The sequence below is a fragment of the Mustela erminea genome, chromosome 7 (assembly GCF_009829155.1).
Source record: "Mustela erminea isolate mMusErm1 chromosome 7, mMusErm1.Pri, whole genome shotgun sequence".
Lineage (NCBI taxonomy): Eukaryota > Metazoa > Chordata > Mammalia > Carnivora > Mustelidae > Mustela > Mustela erminea.
The window spans coordinates 92,060,332-92,079,456 of NC_045620.1; the positions used below are offsets into that span (position 1 = coordinate 92,060,332).

Here is a 19,125-nt window from a genome sequence, read left to right on the forward strand (position 1 = left end):
ATCTTAGGAGCTCTAGACCTTGTACACCGCGATCTCTGGGTACTTCCAGTGGGACTGAAAACCAAGGATAAGTTTACTGTGAAGTATTAACATCAGGTGTAGTTGGGACACTCAAGGGAGTAATCCCAGTGGAGACCACCGAGGGCGGTCTTTCTTTCTGGAAGAAGTGGGACTTTGTGTGGGCACAATTTAGAGAATAGGGTTGGAATGCATGGATAAGAAGTATGGTGGGAAAAGAGAAAAAAGCAGAGTGAAGGGCAATGACTGGAAAGACGGACAGGAAGCAGGCCACGGCGTGGATTTGAGAGTAGTGATACAAGCAAGACCTCATGGAGCTGGGACTTTAGCCTAAGGGCAATAGGGAGCTAGCAGACATTTTTTTGAAGGGAGGGAGTTACCCTATGAAAGAAACATTTTTGCTCATTTATTTTTGAATAATTGGAGTGGATAAGCAGCAAGAAAATATGAGATGAGTGATTTTTAAATCAACCCCTTCTCACTACAACCACTGCTTACTTACCTCCCTAGTCCAAGATACCATCATCTGTCCTCTGGATGATTGATTGCAGTGGCTTCTGGCCGGCTTTCCTTGCTCCATGTTTCCATATGAATAAAAAGGATATAAGGAAAGTTTTTTGAGTTGATGGATGTGTTTGTTATCTTGATTGTGATGGCTTCATGTGTGTACACATACACTTTTATACACTTTAAACATGTACAGTTTATTGTATGTTAATTTACCCTAAGAAACTTGTTTAAAAAAAGCATAATATAAAATAAAATATAATATAAAAAATATAATATAAAATCAGGCATCTTGGGACGCCTGGGTGGCTCAGTTGGTTGAACAGCTGCCTTCGGCTCAGGTCATGATCCCAGCATCCTGGGATCGAGTCCCACATCGGGCTCCTTGCTCCGCAGGGAGCCTGCTTCTCCCTCTGCCTCTGCCTGCCATTCTGTCTGCCTGTGCTCGCTCTCGCTCCCTCTCTCTGACAAATAAATAAAAAAATAAAATAAAATCAGGCATCTTTTCCTTAACCTAATAGCTTCCATTTTAAGACTAAAAGCCCAAGTCCTATAATGCTTCAAGGCCTTGCATGGTCTTTCCAGCTATATTAGACCCCTTACTGTTTGTTCCACAGATAACACCAAGATATACTTGCATTATCACCAACTTGAAATGCTCAGATATCTAAACGATTCCTTTCTTCCTCCAGGTTGTTATTCTGTGAGGCCCTCTGTGATCACTTTAGATAAATCACAACCCCTGTCCTTTCACTTTCCCCCTTTACTTTATTTTGTTTTCTTCTTAGCATTTATTATTATTTAATATATATCTTGTGTTTTCCCTGCCTCCCCCACTAGAATATAAGCTTTGTATGGCAGGGATTTTTTTTTTTTTCTTCTGTTGTGTCTGCAGCTCTATTTCCAGTGCCTGGTGTGTGGTAGGAGTTCAATCAAAATTTTCTGGATGAGCAACTGAATAAATGTATTCTGTGGTAATGATGGCCTAGATTAGGTTGTATCAGTGGGAATGGGAAGAAAGGGCTGTATATAAGACATTTCAAAGGGAAGCATAGGAGGGAGTGAATGAGGAGCTTGGGAGGTGAACACCTCCTCTAGCCTGCTGGACTTTAAGGTGGCTGCAGTAAAGGCAGGTGGAGCTCACCAGAAGGTTAGGACAGAGGGTTGGAACACAACAAGTGTCAGAGCCAAGGATAGAGGTCCCAGAGTTTTCTGAGTGGATATAATAGATGGGACTATTAGAACAGATGAAATCTTCAGCAGATAATAGAGAGAGGGAAAGCTGAAATCTGAGCTCTCAGAATACTCAGTCTTCAGTGGAAAAAGTGAAGTCGGTGGGGAAAAAATATAAGCCTTGACTCTGGAAGCCTAAGATGTAAAATAAAACAGTATTACAGAAACCAAAAGGGATATTTCAAGAAATAGTTGGCAATCACCAGAGCAAAATATGTCGAGAAATCCTTGATAATAGACACCGGAGCTCTTTGAAAAAGAGTGTGGTAAAGCCAAGTTGTAGTGGATTAAAATAATAAAGGATGAGGGGCACCTGACTGGCTCAGTCAGTAGAGCCTGCTACACTCAACCTTGGGGTTGTGAGTTCGAGCCCCACACTGGGTGTAGAATTACCTTAAAATTAAAATTAAAAGAATAAATGGTGAGGAAGTAGAGGAAGTGGTTGTGTGGAGTACAAGGGAAAGGAAAAACATAATCTCTCTTGAAGAGTCAGGCAAAGATTTTTGGTCCAGGTAAAAAAGACCTAAGACAGTTGGGGGTAGGAAGGACTAAGCTAATGAGAGAAATGATGATACAGAAGTGGGGACCATCTCATGGGGAAGATACTGCACAAAAAGTAGAAAAGAAGGGACGTCACTGGAGCACAGGCTGGGGACATGCCTCTTCCTGTGAAGCTGCAAATTTGAAGGCCTGAAAACGAAGGTTGGGGACCACATGCACATAGGGGTCCTGTGCCTGGATGGAGGGGCCCTGACCTCCATCTTAGATATAAACTAGCAGGAACCACCTTTTCCGGGGAATCCGGATCAAAGAGCTGGAGACAAGCAGAGGAATTCCTAGGACTGTGGCTGACAGAATTGAATACTCTTTTTTCTTAAAAATAGGGCACTCATTTCTTTTTTTGTAACTCCCCAGAAGATGTGTATACATTACTGGGTTTGTGACCATTCTCCTCCAAGAGTTGGCTGGGCCATCTCTGGATGGCAGTGCCATCAGGGCTGACCTCAAAAGGCAGGGTGAACTGTCAGCAGGTGTACAGGTCTTCCTTCCTCACTGATTCATTCAAAAAGGATTTATTCAGCCTGATTGCAGACACACTAGAGCCCAGCCTTTCCTCAGAAGTCCACGCATTGGAGTGGAGAAAAGGACTGACAGATTCTTAACCTGCAGGCCAGCATCTTTACTTACTTTGCTCTCTCCCTAGGCTCTCCGTTCTCATTCAGGGGATCCAGCCCAAGTGGCCTCTGGGAGGTTTTCCCTGCCTGAACAGCCTAAGTTTCATGGCCCCTAGTAGCCCCACTTCTCTACTGCTGAGAAAGGGTGCTTGGGCTTCTGTGAGGGACTAGGGGAGGTGATAATGTCTGTCTCACCAACCCATCAAGATAAAACACAGCTACCAAACTGGCGGGAGCCCCCTCTCTACCCCCACCCCCGGCCCTGCCTTCAGAAGGGGCTATTTGCAGGGTCAGAAAGGGCTGGGGAAATTGGATAGTGAAAGTGGACAAGAATTTGGGGAAGGAAGTCACATATTACTGATGCTGACTGCCTCCCTCTTCCATGGTTCACCCTCTTCAGACTGAGGCTTCTGAGAACTTTGAAGGAGGGGGTGGTGGCTTTAGTGGGGAGAGACCATTCCCTTCGTTTTTTTATCTTCCTGCCCAGATGCCCAAATACCGTTCGCAGTTCCCTGGAGAGAAAAGACCCCCTCACCCTGCCTCAGGCGCAGGGCTGCAGCCCATCTGCTGGTGAGAAAGGAGGGGCAGTCTTTCCCAGGAGATCCTGGAGAATCAACTGGAAGATCCGTGCACCGAGGGAGACCCATCTACTAGACTTGGAAGGCATTTCGGCTTACACGGGTAACAAGACGACTGGAGCTGAGCACCAGAGTGGGGTGGGGGCTAGGGGCTAGGGCTGACCCAGCAGGGTGGGGTCCTTTGGCCACCACGTGTCCAAGGCAGGCCGAGCGGCTCATCCGTGCCCACCGTCTCGGAATGGTAGGAACAACCCCCCTCCCTGCGCCCAGTCTCACCGGCTCGGAGGCGCCAGGGCCCCCCCGGGGCCGGGGCGGGCCGGGGAAGGTAATGTAATTCCGACCCAGCTAACCCGATTATGGCGGCCTGCACCGGGCCGGGCGGCGGCGGGGGCGGGTCTAAAGCGCAGGGGCCCGCCGGGCCCGGGTCCCATCCCGGGAAGGACGCAGAGTTCACACACTCCCAGCTCCTGGGTTCCCAGCCAGAGGTCACAAGGTCACGGAGCGCCTTCAGTCTTTCCCCACCTCCCATCCCTGACACACTCCAGGCACAGTTTCTGGAGTTGGGTGGGTGAAGGGCCTGTGGAAAATGACGCGGCTGAGACCGCCGAAGGCTTCAGTGAGGACCCCCGTGTCGCCTGTGGCGATTTTGTCCTCTCGCCTTTGAGGGGGAAGTGTTTGAGAACTGACTTCCTAGGCGCAGAATGGAGCGGCAGAGTCCCTCGTTGGTGGTCCCTTGTGGGGAGCGGAACGCCACCCCCAGGCTCTCATCCGCCTGACTTAGCCTGGGTTGAGCCAATGGTACGCTTTACACCGATTTCAGAAAATCGAAATTCTAAGAAACACAGGGCACTGGTTATTGGGATTCGGGGAAGAAGGTAGGGCCCCTACGGCAGAGGCCGGGAGGTGCGCCAGGGTGGCTGGCCTGGAGTGGTTGCTCCCCGCCCTAGCCCACCAGACGCGCCCCGCCACCCCCTTCCCACACCTGTCCTCTTCCCGAGCCTCCAAATCGCCGGCGCCGTTCCCAACCGCTTCCCATCACAGCCAGGAAGCCACAACGAGATTTGGTCTTCGAGGGCACTTAGGCGGGGGCCACAACGAATCTGGGAGTCGGCAAGCAGGACCCATCGCGAGGCGAAAATTGGGGGCTGTGGGAGAAGACACCTGCGAGGAAGCCGGTGAGGCCGAGGAAGCCCAAAGGCGGAGGCCGGCGAGGATGGAGTTGCTGTGCGCATCTCGCCTGACTCAGCGCGCAGTAGCCCTTGCTCCGGCCCCTCCCGTGCTGAACCTGGTTCCTAACACCCTTGCCACCTCCCCCCTTATCCCCACCATCCCCGCCCGCCAGTCGTCCCGGCGTTTGGCTCAAACAGGCGTCTCTTTCCCTTTAACGGGTACGGCCCCGCCCCTGCCCTACCCCCAGCCCCCACTACCCACCCAGTGCTGATCTGTCAGTCACTGCCCCATCCCCAGCCGGCCAACCCTCTCCACCCCGGACTCGGGCAGAGGCCCTGGCAGCCCAGCGTCCATCTGCGCCTCAGGGACAGCAAGGCCCTCCTGGGGCCCCCCGCCGGTCGCCCTTCCCCGGGATGCGAGTCCCTGCGCCGACGCCCGGCAGAGGCCGGCACGGGCGCGGCTACTCCCCGTGCACAGGGATGAAGCTGTCCCGGGGGCCCCGGAGACCCGCAGCGGCCAGCCCCGCGGGCCCCTGAGGCTGCCGCCCGGAACGCTCGGCTACTGGGTTCCCAGAGTTGCCTGGGGCAACCTCCCCCACCGCCAAAACTCCTGTGGTCCTCCTTGACCCGGACCCATGGAGCCGGCGGTCCTGGCCTCGCACAACCTCCCGCACCACGAGCCAATCAGCTTTGGCATCGATCAGATCCTGAGCTGCCCGGAACCCCCCGGGAGCGGCCTAGGCCCCGGTCGCGCCGGCCAGGGCCATGCGGAGAGTGCACCGTTCTCGGGTGGATTTCACGCAACCTCAAGCTACGGTCCCGCGGGTTCGCTGGCCCCGCTACCTGGCAGCTCAGGCATGGGCCCAGGCGGCGTGATCCGTGTCCCGGCGCATCGTCCAATGCCAGTGCCTCCGCCCGCGGGAAGCGCGCCAGCAGTGCCTGGACCCTCGGGCTTGGGCGGAGCCGGGGGCCTAGCCGGACTCACCTTCCCTTGGATGGACAGCGGCCGCCGCTTTGCCAAGGACCGGCTCACGGGTGAGATTGCCCGACCCTCCAGCGTCCAGCCCCACATTGACCCCTTTTCCTCATCTTTGATCCTTCTGCTCCGACTCAAGTTCCCCGTACGCTCCCCGCCCGGATCATCCCAGGGGATCCTCCCCCAACATGTTTCTCTTGGTCCTGATGCTCAGAAAGGCAATGGGGAGGGAGCTGCCGTCGATGTCCGCGCCCTCCTTTGCAGCCCACAGTCCACACTGCGGGTAGGGCAGGGTGAAGTTCCGGGGGCTGTCTCTTCCTCACCCAAGGGGGAGGGCCATTTCTTCCGAGGCCCTTTCTTGTCTGGAGGCCTTTGCTGGGATGGCACCCGGCTTCGGACACCTAGAAGGGCCGCCCTGAAAACCCTGCCCTGTTTCTTCTTCCTCCCCGTAGCTGCACTCTCGCCGTTCTCCGGGACGCGGCGCATAGGTCACCCCTACCAAAACCGGACCCCCCCGAAGCGGAAGAAGCCGCGCACGTCCTTCTCCCGCTCGCAGGTGCTGGAGCTGGAGCGGCGCTTCCTGCGCCAGAAGTACTTGGCCTCGGCGGAGAGGGCAGCGCTGGCTAAGGCCCTGCGCATGACCGACGCACAGGTCAAGACTTGGTTCCAGAACCGGCGCACCAAGTGGCGGTGAGGCTTGGGGCGAGCGAGGGCTCGCGGGAGGCGTCAAGTGGTGGCACGGCACGGCACGGCACGGCACGGCGCGGGGCTGGGTTGGAACCGCGGGCCCGGCCGGTGACGAGGCGCGGGGTGGGCGCGGGGTCGGCGAGGGCCGGCCTAGCTGACCCCGCGTTTCCGCTCGCCTAGGCGCCAGACGGCGGAGGAGCGCGAGGCGGAGCGGCACCGCGCCGGCCGGCTGCTCCTGCACCTACAACAGGATGCCCTACCGCGGCCTCTGCGGCCGCCGCTGCCCCCGGACCCACTCTGCCTGCACAACTCGTCGCTCTTCGCGCTGCAGAACCTGCAGCCCTGGGCCGAGGACAACAAGGTGGCTTCCGTGTCCGGGCTCGCCTCGGTGGTGTGAGCGACGCCTGCCCGAGCGGCCGAGAGCTCTCTAACGGACGGAGGCGCCGCGCGGAGTGCCCGGCCCAGGACCATGGAGCGCGCGGCTGACCACGCCGTGGTGCCGTGGTTCCGTGGTAGCGGAGCTGGTGAGGAGGATCTGGCTTTGAGGCTGTCATCGAGGGCTCCACGGCCGCCGCGGGCTCCCAGGCTTGCGTTTCGAGGTTGTGCCGCGCGTTTAGACGTGGCCTTTCCCGCCATTTTCCACTTAACTGCGGTCGCAAGGCAGATGGAACCCGAGGAGCCCAGAAGGCGGGACTTGCGGTATGGTAGCCAATGAGGTGAGGGGAGGGGGCGGACTGGCCAATGGGAGCTGCTCTCCCGGGGACTTTGGATTCTTCGGAGGGTGGGTTCAAGCTGGGGTTCTGGACGCACAGAGCAGCCTAACGGTGGTGCTGGGAAGGGACGGCAGCAGCGTCCCTTCAAAGGGCACCTTCCTTCAAAGGTGCGAAGGAAGGACAACAGTGACAGCGGAATCATGGAAGAGGAGCTAGAGGGCAAGGGTCTGACTGTGACAGGAACCAGAGGGTTATCCACACGGGGCATCTCATTCTTCAACTGTAAAATAATCGCTAAGGATACCTTTCTGACTTTGAACCTCATGTTGTGTGTGTTCAACCTGCTGACTCCCCTCCTCCTTGAGCCTCACAACATGCCTGGGTGGCAGGCAAGACGGATACTAATACACCCTACGAAGCAGAGAATCTGGGAACACTAATACGGCTCTAGTCTCCCGTGGGGACAGACGGGGAAACGGGGAGGCACTGGATAAAATTAATGGACCCCGTGGAGTTAGGGTGAGCAGATTTTGGCAAAAAACTAGGACTATCCAAGAAGAAGCAAAGATAATTCCATGGTTGGAGATGTAGAGGATGGGGAGAGAGATGGTGGTGTGGATAATGAAGGGGAAATTGAAAGATTAGAGCAAGATAACTACAGGCAAAACTGAACGCCAGACCTAAAAAGAATACATTCTGGAAAAGTGCTTTTGGGGCAGGTTGGGTGACATCCACATAGGATGGATATGGAGATAGATGGAATGATGAGAACAGATAGACTCTCCAAGGGAAGACACTCTGAGGAGTTCTGAGGATTAAATCTTTCTTTCCACCAATTTCTACAAACACATGTACAATGTACAAGATGATGAAAAATATAAAAATTAATGATTTAAATGAAGAAAAGGGAAAGGAGTACTCAGCTGGGGGAAAAGGAAAGCATGATGTCTCTGAAGTTGTTAGAAAAGCTTCAGCATGCTGGTGGGCTAGGGGCTGCTGGGAAGCTTGTTGGTGGAAAATTGAAAGTTGGGGGATGGCTTCAATAGCCTTAAGGTTTAAGAAGGAGCTGGATCTAAGTTGTATGTGGAAAACAGGAAAGATTTTGTCTGATTTCTTATAGCACTCTCATTCTTCCTCCCCGGTAGGTGGGAGCAAGATAAAGGCAAGTAAGCTTGGGGCAGGGTGAGACCATCTGTACTCAAACTACACATTTTCTGGGTTAGTGACAGCCAGGTCATTTATACCGCAAAGGGTTGCCCACATGTGGGGCCAGGCAAGAAGATGTTGCTGGAGGAGTTGGATGATACTGTGTCATCTCTAACTCATGGATCCTGTATGTGCTGCTGCAGAATCAAACTAAAATTTGGCACCACAGAGAAAGAACTTTTATAGATCAAAATGAAGTACACAAAGGTGGGTTTGGCATAAGTTGGGGGTTTGGGGGGTACATCAGTCATTCTCCAATAAATAGAAGAAGGCTAAGGAAAGGGTCCAACCATATGTATACCGTGGCTTACCCAGTCTCCTCTATTCTCAGTCCACCATTTCTTGAGACTCAGGTTTTAGGATTTACATTTGACCCTAACCTTTGGTTGGCTACCTCAGTGCTAGCCTGAGAGAGGATCTAATGCCTTCAGATGAGCTCAGTTCCACTCCTTAGGCAGGTCACTGCAGGACACAGGCATCGCCAAACTCTTGGGTGGAGGAGGATTCACTCTCTACTGAAGAATCTGCCATTCCTTCTCTCAGCTGATTCAAGAGGTCTCTGCTCTCGCTGGGAGGCAAGTTACTCAGGAAGTATGGAGGGGCCAACTCTACCAGCCTGACAGAGAGAGTCACAATTAGGTGATTTCTGTACCCTCTCTTATAATGTAGATTCTTAAACTTCTTCCCATTCCTTCCACAAACGCTGTGCCCTTGAATCATATGTCACTACAGACTACTAAGATATCCTCTTCTCCTTAAGGCTCTCTAACTCCCCAGTCATAATTTTGGCCCCAAGAAGAGGAATAGGCAATGTAAGAGGGGCATCAGGGAACTCACATCTGTGGTTGAATCTCAGAAACAATGGAAAGGCAGTTGTCTTTGGAAATGGAGAAAGTGTGGTAAAGAACCCATGGCGGGGGTCTGGTTGGAGACCTGCGGCTTCGGTAGCAGCAGTACGGAGAGAGCTGGGCCACGTGCTTATGGGTCAGGAGCAGATAATTTCCAGTCCCGTCTGTGTCTCGAGCCACCTCATTGAAAAGCAAAGACAGTGGAGGAGTAAGTGAGGGAGAAGAGGAAGGCAGTAGAAAAAAGAAAAGCGGGGGGGGGGGGGCGCTGAGAAAGAATTAGGAAGGGCAGTGAGAGTATTAAAAGTAAAGCATCATCTCTAGGTGTTAGAGTCCCTGCCATATGGCATTTCCCATAGGCCCCTATACCCAAACACCTCAAAGAAAAAGTTTCTCCTGGTTCTAAAAAATCTTTTGAACGGTCACCCAGACCCCTGTTTCAGAGGTGGCATATCAATTTTTGGTCCCCCTACTTTCTCCTCCTTTTATGACCTTTGCCCCAACTCTTTCCCCTAACCTTAAGGAAGTATCCCGACAGCAGTGCTTTCTGAAGGTCTGTGCGATTCTGCTCAGAGCCAAAGGCTGGCTGGGACAGTGGAAGTTCAATTTGTTGCATGAGTTCTAGGAGGTCACCTCGAAGTTTCTGGGCTTGGCACAATGCTGCCCAGTTTAGCCCCCGAGCCTGGCACCAAGCCTTGTCTGCTCCACCTACAAAAGGAAGGGAACAGCTACAGCTGCAAAGAGTCCCCCAAGAGAACCCAGCTCTTGGCTGAAGGGCCTCCTCCTGGGCATGGAGATTTGCCAGCTGGTTGCACACCATTTCCCCTCTTTGGAAAATCTGGCATTTTTAAAGAAGATGCAGAGTGGGCTACTCACTCTGTATAAAGGCTTCGTACACCTGGATCAGAGAACTGTGATCACCATCTATATGTTCCAGGGCCCGACGCAAGGCAGCTTCTTCTGCAGAGAGTGGAGGATGGGTGAACCCAGGAGCAGCTGGAGAAGAAGAGAGGAAGGTCGTTTTGGGGAATGAGAAAGGACAGCAGTACAGAAGGGTGAAAAGGTAGCAAGTGTCACTTTGGGAAATTTATTCAAGATATTGATAACTTTCTAGGTGCTCTGCACTTTATTAGACATTGAGGATAAATAAATGAAAGACAATCTCTGCCCCAAATAGCTTAGGGTCTGGTGAGAGAGATAAGCAAACCTGATCAGCACAACAGGTGTGTGGGCCAATATTTGAAGTTCTTTTTTTTTTTTTTTTAAGATTTTGTTTGTTTATTTGTCAGAGAGAGAGAGAGAGAGAGAGAGAGAGAGCGCACAAGCAGGGGGAGTAGCCAGCAGAGTGAGAAGCAGGCTCCCCGCTGAGCAAGGAGCCTAGTGTGGGACTTGAAACCAGGACCCTAAGATCATGACTTGAGCAGAGGGCAGATGCTTAGCCAACTGAGCCACCCAGGCATCCCAATATTTGAAGTTTTGTTAGGAATTAGCTCAATAGAGAAGGGGCAGAGAGAATCTGAACTGTGCACATGGCAAGGCACAGAAATTAGTAGTATAGCCTGTTGGAGACCTGCATGCACCTAGTATGGTTAGGGGGAACGGCATGTGAGGCAGATTGGCAGGAGAGAAAGCTGGAGAGGCAGGTATGGGCCAGGTCACGAGAGGCTGGATGTGCTGTGCCAATGAGTTTTATTCTGTCCAGAAGATAGAGAATAGCTGTTGAAAAGAGTTTTGAGGGAAAAGAGTCCAAGTGTTTAAAGTTTACTTGAAAACATAGGAGGCTAAAGGGATCCATGCTGAGTGGTGGTGAGGATCTAACACTGGCATTGCTAGTGAGTGTTGAGACAAATAGATGAATTTTAAAAACATTTCGGAGATAAAAATGAAAGAACCTGGGGAAAGATTAGTCTAGGATAATGGTAGTGGAGCTGCAGAGAGGATGGCATGATTTGGTGGTGGTGGAGAGCGAACAGTTTAAGCAAGTGCTTGACTTCGGTTCCTGGCTGGGGCACTGTGGCCAGTTCTGATAGAAATGTCCATTAGGCATGGGATATATAAACCTAAGATTCAGAAAAATGGTACTGGCAGGGAGGTAGAAGGATTGGACATTTTAGGTGTAAAGATGGCTGTGCACGAACTTGCTCAGAGAGCTCAAGGAATGAGAAGGCAGAAGGTGCAAGGATGGAACTCTGAGGCCCGATTTACAGCGGAGGAGCAGAGGACAAAGAGCCAGGGAAGAGAGGAAGGGAACTGCTGGACAGCCAGAGAAGCAGGATTAAAACCTGGTGGAGCGAGTCACAGAGGTTTAGGGAAGCAGCCATTCCTTTGTTCATTCCTTCCTCCCTCCCTCCCTTCTTTCTTTTTAAGATTTTATTTATTTATTTGACAGAGACATCGAGAGAGGGAACACAAACTGGGGGAGTGGGAGAGGGAGAAACAGGCTTCCCGCTGAGCAGGGAGTCTGATGTGGGGGGCTCGATCCCAGGACCCCAGGCTCATGACCTGAGACAAAGGCAGATGCTTAGCATCGAGCCACCCAGGTGCTGAGGGGGTAGTTTCAAGGCAGGAGTGGTCGGCATTTTCAAGTGTTAGAAGGTCATAAGGAATAAGGACTCAGAAGTATTCAGGGGGTTCAGCCTCCGTGGGGTGGGGGACGTCCTGGCTGAGCTGTGAGATTTGTCAGTGCTGTGTGCCGAAGGCTGTGATGCAGTGGGCGGGGACACCCCGGGGCCTGGGGTAGAGATGATTCCGTATAGTTGCAGGGGAGTAGAGGGTGGAGGGAGGAGTGTGGAGGTCTAGTAATAACAGGAGAGATTAACGCACCTTGGGGGCAAGAACCAGCGTTGGGAGGAGGCTAAGGACACGGGAGAGGGCTAAATGGTTAGGGCTGGTTTTGTGGGCACTGCAAGGGAAGCAGAGGGGCAAGAGCTGCCATTTGGGGCCAGAACACCAGAAAGGGCTGAGAAGGGCTTGAAGTGGCGGCAGGAGTTAGAGAAGTGACTCATACCAGTGAGCATGGCAGCGAGGGTGAGCATCTCGTCTACACAGTTAAACTCGCAAGAGGCCAGCAGGGCTTTGGCCAGCTCCGGGGGCAGCGGGAACTCTGACAGGATGACCCCCAGGTCTGACAGGTTCCCATCATCATCCAGGGCTGCCAGGTAGTCCAGGTCTTCCAGGGCCTGCATCAGGGCTTCTGGAGCTGGTAAGGAAAGAGGGCTGAGCAGGCAGTGAGTATTGGAGCCTGGAGGTCAGACAGCAGGACCTGGGGGGTGGGTGCTCACCAGGCCGGTCCAGGAAGTGACACTCCCCAGGCTCTGCAATCTGTCTCCTCTTTAGAAGTAACACCACGGGGCTCAGATTCACCTCACATATCCTGGCTGTGGGCAGCAGAGGCGCCTCTAGTTCTAGGAAGGACTTAGGGTACAGGCAGCGGCAAGACCCTGAGGGGAGAAAGACCTGGGAAAGAAGGCCACTGCAGATTTCTTGGGTTTGCGTGTGGGGATTCTTTTCATGTTTGATCTCAGTAGGGCAAAGGCTCTTACCTGGTGGGAGCCCTTTTGCCCGCAGTCTTCTTGCCTCTGCCTGACACTTGCTGATTGGTCTCAACACTTGGGATTCTGCTCGAATCTGAGGATTGTACACCTGTCACCGCCCCCCCAACCAAGGCCAAGACAGATCAGAGTGGGCCACTTCTATCCTTAGCCCCCACATCCCCTCATCTCTCTCACTCACACTTCGAAGCTCCAGTCCTGAGTCAATGACATGTCGGATGGAAGGGAGGGAGAAGGAGAAGTCAGCCAGCCAGTGAGTGACCACGACCTTTCGGGCACCCAAGTCTGTGTCCTCGTATGCAGCCTGAACGGCTGGGCCACATCCGGGGTGAAGGGGCAGCACTCGTGGTGGAGGCCCCCTGAGAGCCAAGGGCCCCACCTCCCTGGACAAGGATTCACAGCACAGCAAAATTTCCTGAAGGGAGGGGTGGGGCATTAAGGCAGTTCTCACCTTTTAGGTGACAAACCCCTTTGAAAAAAACAATGAAAGCTATGGCTTGTCATTCTGGAAAAATGCACATAAAGTTGTCAAAATTTTAGGAATTCACTGAGCCATAGTCTCTGTGTTAGATGGGTGGTAGACCTCCTTACCCCCAAATCCTTCAGTTTTTCCTAAGGACTCCAACATAGTAAATACTACAACTTCAGTGTTCCTAATAAGCATTGCTCCAACTCCCCCAGGAAAGGAAGGCAGCATATGTGAGGACCTCCTTCTGCAGCCCATTTTTACCTCCTCACTGGGCAGGTACACCAGCACATCTCCTGGAGCCTCCTTCGTACACAATTCAATCACAGCTTGGCAGGCAGCTTCCACTCGATCAGTAGGGACAGTGTCCCTGTATACAGGTGTGGGACACGTGCCAGGCCGTCTGGGTACATGCACAGTAGGAGGGTTGCCCCAGAAGGCTTGGAGCTTGGGTTCAAGGGCAGGGTCAGTAACCACAACCACTCTCGAGTCCCCTGGAAGGTTTCCCAGCCTGGCATTTTGCAGCAGCCCCTGGAGCAAGTCCGAGGCCACTGACCGCTCCTGGGCCTCATCCAGCACCAGCACGCCCCACGCTCCTGTGCCCCGGGTTGAGGCTACCTCCTGCAGAAGCAGCCCGTCCCAGCAGAACCTGTTGACATTGGCAGTAGGCAGAGGAGTCAGGGTGGACACCGAACAGCTTCAGAAGCCCAGGGGAATATCTGCCCCGGGGGGGCGGAGGGGGCATAGATTTTGATAGCAAGGTCAGAAAAAAAGACCTTGTGAACCTGTATTGAGACCCACGACCTCACTGATGATGCCTTTTTCAAAAGCTGTACTCCAGTTGGGCAGGTGAGGCCCCCGACTGGGGTTAAGGGCTTAATTCAGCATTGTATTGTGCATGATCTAAAGGGTAACATGGGCTGAGGGAGCACTGAGTGAGGTGTCAGAGGTCTGGGCTTGTTTCTACTGTGTGAGGAAAATCAGATTTGGGTCAGGCCTGCCAAGAGGCCTCACCTGAGCAGGGTGTCTGGCCCCGTGCAGTCCTCTTGGGGAATGCTGTATCCAACCTCATGACCCAGGGTTAGGTCCATCTCATCGGCAACCCGCATGGCCAGGCTCAGGGCTGCCAGAGGGTGGGGCTGAGTGACAGTCACTCGGCCTTCCTGGAACCCCCTGGCCAGTGCAAACTCTGCACACCACTGAGGGATCTGGGGTAGGAACAGGAAAGGACAAGCAGTCAGGGAGATGCTGGACTTCAGTCAGAAGTACAGGGGGACCTATGGCCATTCTCATTTGGGGAGTCCTGTGGTCCTTCAACAGCCCCCTGGGCTTTGACCACTCCCCTGGAACTCCAAGCAGCCCAATCCCCACCTTGCTAGGGGAAGGACCAGTTCTCTAGTCCCTCCCTTTGTCTACTCCCAGAATCTCCCCCCACCTGGGTGCTCTTGCCAGAGCCAGGCTCTCCAGAAACCAGCACCACTCCACCGGGGCTACTCTCCAACTGCTCCAAGAAGATAAAGCGAGAAGCCCAGATGGGTAAGGCTCGGCGCTGCTCAAGCAGCTCGTAGTAGCGGGAAGAAAATGGGAGCCCGTCAAAGGGGTTCACAGCCAATTCAGACTCCCCGGGGTTTGGGCCAGACTCTTCTGCCAGCCCAAGACGCTGAGAGGCCATGGTAGCTGAATGGTAGTACCTACAGAAGGCAGGGCAGTGATTAAGGCCTTGCATTAGATGACTGACACCAATTTCCCACCCTTGATCCCTAACCTGTACCCTCAGGCGGTAATGCGCTGGGGTCCATCCTTCCCAGCATTTCTTGCCTGCCAGGAAACAGTGGAGCCTTGAGTCTGAAAGTGAGGGACGATCAGAAGTGGACTATTAACCTGTTAGGTAGTAAAAATCCTGTGACTAACACAGGGGGCCTCCAGGGCAGCAGGAATTAGGGTAACCTGTGAGAGGTCCTGAGGGGAAAAGCCTAAAGAAATAAAGAATAGGAGAAGGGAGAGGGTAGGAACCGGGGAGCAGGGCCACAAGGATCCTGGATTCAAACCTGCTTGCAGCTCTGAGACGTGTCACAACGGCAGCCAGGTCCAGACCCACCCAGCCAGTCACCACCAACACAGACCCGAGTGAAGTACAAAGGTAAATTCCGGCTTCGCCCTGGGGCTTGGCTTAAATAGGAATCCTTAAGCCTGGTTTTGGGGTGTGGCCATTTGCTCCACCTTATTTAATCTGTCAGAAGCCTATGGAAAACAGGTTCCATATCCCACGCCCAGCATGTGTATGCTATAGTGTACATTGTGTGTGTTTGTGAAAGGCATCTTGGGACGTGTAGTTTTTTTGTTTTGTTTTTTTTTTTTAAGATTTTATTTATTTATTTGACAGAGAGAGATCACAAGTAGGCAGAGAGGCAGGCAGAGAGAGAGAGGAGGAAGCAGGCTCCCCGCTGAGCAGAGAAGCCCGATGCGGGACTCGATCCCAGGACCCTGAGATCATGACCTGAGCCGAAGGCAGCGGCTTAACCCACTGAGCCACCCAGGCGCCCCGGGGACGTGTAGTTTTGCAGCTGTGTCTTCACAAAACTGGACTGAATACTCATGCTAGGGTCCAGCTGCCGCTGGTCTTCAGTTCAGTTACACTTCCACAGTATCACTCATGTCTTGACACGAAGGGGTGATTTCAACCACTTCTCACAAACCCACAAAGGGGCTCTCAACGCTGTTCCCCCCAACCAGGGGGAAAGGAACCTGCTCAGTGGACTTTTGAGCCCCAGAGAGGCAACAGAGACTTGAGTGAAAACCCTGAATTTAATGTGATTTTGTGGGGAGCCCCATCCCTCCCTTTTTACCACCCACCCTTCCAGCCAGTTGTAAGTTGGGTGAGGGCTGCCCCCAGTCTCCGTCCTGCGGCTCTGGGTGCCATCCTGTGCTCAGTCAGCCTCCTGGGCCTGTCTCTCTGTGAATCTCCTGCGAGACATAGGAAGAAGACATTGTGTGGGCTTTGCCACATTAGCCCTATGATTAGCTCTCTCCTCCAGCCTGCCCCTTCCTACCCACTGTCCTCTAAGCCCCTCACCTTCTCGCATATTCATAGAGTGCCTGCTTGCGCTCCTGTAGGCTCTCCTGCCGGGCCCAGGAGGACTTGGCAAATGTGAGGGCTGTGGGCTGAGGGGTCACCGGGCCAGAGCTGGGGAACTGAGGTGATCACAATGTCAGAGGGCTTGCGAAGTCATCATCATTAAACACGCATCGAACGCCTACTTTGCAAGAGAGGCACTGTGCTAGGGTCTCAGGATCAAAAGAGACATCAAGGATAGGGAGTACGTAGACTGCCCATCCCAGCCCTAGTCCTGGACCTAACCATTTCCTGGGTCTCACCTTGGGGGCGGAGGCTGTGGGAAGGGACTGGGTCCCTTCAGTGATATCTTCAGGCATGAACGCTACAGCTCCCTCAAGCAGATTAGTGATGGTCAAGTCTACACAGCCAGTTCTGGCTGGGGAGAAGGGAAGAGAAAAGAAGGGAGTCTGTTTTCCTGCTCACCTTCTCCCCTCACCACCCACTTTTCCTCTCTGCATCTGTCTCCTGTGTGAGGCTACCCTTTCCCATACCCAGGTCTCTCTGGATGACGCCCAGTGGCACATGGGGTAAAACCTCCTTGACTCTCTGAGCCAGAGTTGCCAGCTGCACATCAGGAGAAGGGCCAGGGGAGGGAGGGAAAGAAGACTGGGCTGCAAAAAAGAAATCCGAAACATGGTGAGTGGAGAACTGGGAGAAAGGTGAGACTAACTAGCACAGGAACAGGAAGGGAATCACAACAGGCTGAGAAAACCCAAACAACTTTGCGTACAGAGACTACACACCTGACTGAGGGCGCAATCTGGGGTGTCTTTGTCGTTTCATGTGCTCTGCTTTGTCTGCTGGAGTGAGTCGTGTCCCTGTCTGGCCCAATTCTTTGGCCACCAGCTAGGGAGAATTGGAAGGTTGGAACTGTCAAGGTCTCAAGACTTCTTCCCCCTACTCTTAAAGAAAAACCCCACCTCCACCCTGCCTGTGTACCCTACCACCTGTTGTACACGGAGGGCAAACTCCTCATTCCCCTCCCCCAGCTGGCGATGAACAGGAGGGAGCCACCTGCAAAAGAAACCAACAAAAAAGACAAAACAAACCAGGACCATGTTGTGCATGCCTGGGGTAGAGGCTGTCACCCTCTCTCCACTTTGATACTTCTTCTCATGTAACAGTTGTAATCAGAGTGGGAAAACAATACACACTTTGTATTGCCTCTGTGATAGAACCTTGAAACTAAGATCTGCAAACCTCCCTGACTTTGAGGTGAGCTTCTCCCAGCCACCAAAAAGTGAAGACAGTTAATACCTTACTTGATACACCGTGAAAGGAACGAAAAGTGACCACAGCAGTTCTGAGACCCAGGAGGCATCGGACACCGTCTGAAGGGAGGGTATGAAGTGCGGTCTAAGCCTGGGCCAGGAGTGGGAAACTTACCCTCCAAGCCCCAGAGATTTCCTGTCCAACACACACTCACCACAGAGACTAGGGGTCTCTGGACTCGCAGGGTAAGAGGTTGTACCACATCCTGAATAGAAAATGGCCAGGAACTGGAAGATGGAAGAGAGAATAGGATGGGATTCCAGCCAGCCGGTCAGCACCTGACTCAGAACAGAAAACTGTCAAACTGTACGAGTAGATAAATGAGGAATGAAGAGGTACAAGCGGGAAAAAACTAAAAGCGAACAGAAATCAACTAGGAGGGAAGAAGTAGGGCTGAAAATTGTGAAAACTCAAGGACCCCCAAGCTTCACCACCTACCCAGCTGGAGACCGATACCTGTGCTCACCCACCTGAAGCGGAGGAGCCCCTCCCGGCCATTGGTGGCCTCTTCCTCAGGAAACAGCAGCAGAGGGGTGGGGGGAAGCCTCGTGGAAGCACAGAACCTCTTGAGTGACTCCACCAACTCCCCCCGCCCATCCATCTCCATGAAGCCTCGAGACCAGCACACAAAACTTGGGGGACTATTGAGTAGAGGCTGGGAATCGACAAGAGAGAAGGCAAGAAAAGAACATTGGGAAGTGAGAAAATAAACAGACATGTGGGGGTAGAGAAGTGGAATCAGGGGTAAGACTCAGTATTTTGTGGTCCCCAAGGGAAACGCGGCGGGCAAAGGGGAGCCTCGGGCTGGGTCCCAGGGAACCGCCCCGTGGAGCTCTCGGCTTCGCCCCCCACTCACGGTGCTACAGCTGGTGAGCAAGTTGACTATGTTATGGTCGAAAGGCGTCACGTGGTTGGAAATGAGGACCCTGACGCGGTGATCCCGGAGTCCGGAGTCCTCCTGCCGGGCCACGAGCCCCAGCACCGCACACATGGTCCGCACCACGAACCTTGGGAAGCAGGCAGTGGTGACTTGACGGCCTCGGGCCGGGCCCAGCCCAGACCCTCCCGAAACCCCGGGGTCCTTACCTGCGAAGGACACTGTCTGGCAGAGCGCAGCTGACCAGGAAGACGTGGATCCCAAGAAAGAGGCGCAAGACGAGGAGGCAGAATCCGACTGGAGCGTAGAGCAGCAGCGCGAGGAGCAGGAAGCCGTCACCCGGGAGCCTGGGGGCGAAAGGCGAGGTGATCGGGCGCCGAAGGCCGAGTGGACGCGGGAGCCGGCCTTTTTCCGCCAGGGCTCTTACCGGTGCGAGTCAAAGAGCCGCTCCGGCCCCAGCGCGGGGGAAGGATCCATAGCTGCTGCTTTAGGACCGTCCGGCCGCCGCCGCCGCCGCCGCCATCTTCGCGCCCCGCCGCAGGGGCTCCTGGGAAGGCGGAGTCTTCGGGCATCCGCCCAGGGTGCCGGCAGCCGAAGTCTTGAGGCGCCCCGGAAGGGTTAGCGGTCCCAGCATGCCTCGCGGGCCCTTGGGCCACCTCATAACTCGTGGCCCGCGGGGACCACAATTCCCGGCATTCGCGCGGCGGGGCGGAGTCGGCCTCCTGGAATCCTGGGTC

General features: G+C 53.8%; 3 protein-coding genes across 12 annotated transcripts; 1 reads left to right on the plus strand and 2 right to left on the minus strand.

Moving 5' to 3' along the window:
• The first annotated feature begins 4,981 nt into the window (after positions 1-4,981).
• Positions 4,982-6,825, plus strand: TLX2 (T cell leukemia homeobox 2). 2 transcript variants are annotated; one of them, XM_032352575.1, is made up of 3 exons: positions 4,982-5,715; positions 6,109-6,346; positions 6,524-6,825. In XM_032352575.1, the coding sequence occupies exons 1-3, from the start codon at positions 5,316-5,318 to the stop codon at positions 6,738-6,740; spliced, it is 855 nt and encodes a 284-aa protein (XP_032208466.1). In that variant the 5' UTR covers positions 4,982-5,315; the 3' UTR covers positions 6,741-6,825. The 2 variants fall into 2 exon arrangements, with proteins under 2 accessions (XP_032208466.1, XP_032208465.1); XM_032352574.1 differs by having other exon boundaries at positions 4,982-6,346.
• Positions 6,826-8,418: 1,593 nt separating this feature from the next.
• Positions 8,419-15,455, minus strand: DQX1 (DEAQ-box RNA dependent ATPase 1). 6 transcript variants are annotated; one of them, XM_032352550.1, is made up of 11 exons: positions 15,173-15,455; positions 14,560-14,815; positions 14,139-14,332; positions 13,389-13,773; positions 12,840-13,073; positions 12,389-12,749; positions 12,115-12,306; positions 9,984-10,103; positions 9,625-9,815; positions 9,100-9,290; positions 8,419-8,878 (listed from the first exon to the last, which is right to left on the minus strand). In XM_032352550.1, the coding sequence occupies exons 2-11, from the start codon at positions 14,794-14,796 to the stop codon at positions 8,722-8,724; spliced, it is 2,262 nt and encodes a 753-aa protein (XP_032208441.1). In that variant the 5' UTR covers positions 14,797-14,815; positions 15,173-15,455; the 3' UTR covers positions 8,419-8,721. The 6 variants fall into 6 exon arrangements, with proteins under 6 accessions (XP_032208441.1, XP_032208440.1, XP_032208442.1 ...); XM_032352549.1 differs by having other exon boundaries at positions 14,890-15,455; XM_032352551.1 differs by having other exon boundaries at positions 12,389-12,547; positions 12,650-12,749; positions 14,560-15,455.
• Positions 15,456-15,910: 455 nt separating this feature from the next.
• AUP1 (AUP1 lipid droplet regulating VLDL assembly factor) lies at positions 15,911-19,124 on the minus strand. Of its 4 annotated transcripts, XM_032352571.1 has the most exons (12): positions 18,816-18,996; positions 18,598-18,735; positions 18,368-18,518; positions 17,982-18,166; positions 17,666-17,738; positions 17,497-17,570; positions 17,187-17,253; positions 16,983-17,085; positions 16,731-16,850; positions 16,500-16,615; positions 16,198-16,316; positions 15,911-16,088 (listed from the first exon to the last, which is right to left on the minus strand). In XM_032352571.1, the coding sequence occupies exons 1-12, from the start codon at positions 18,863-18,865 to the stop codon at positions 16,052-16,054; spliced, it is 1,233 nt and encodes a 410-aa protein (XP_032208462.1). In that variant the 5' UTR covers positions 18,866-18,996; the 3' UTR covers positions 15,911-16,051. The 4 variants fall into 4 exon arrangements, with proteins under 4 accessions (XP_032208462.1, XP_032208459.1, XP_032208461.1 ...); XM_032352568.1 differs by having other exon boundaries at positions 18,368-18,735; positions 18,816-19,124; XM_032352570.1 differs by lacking the exon at positions 16,731-16,850 and having other exon boundaries at positions 18,816-18,978.
• Between the last annotated feature and the right edge of the window lies 1 nt (position 19,125).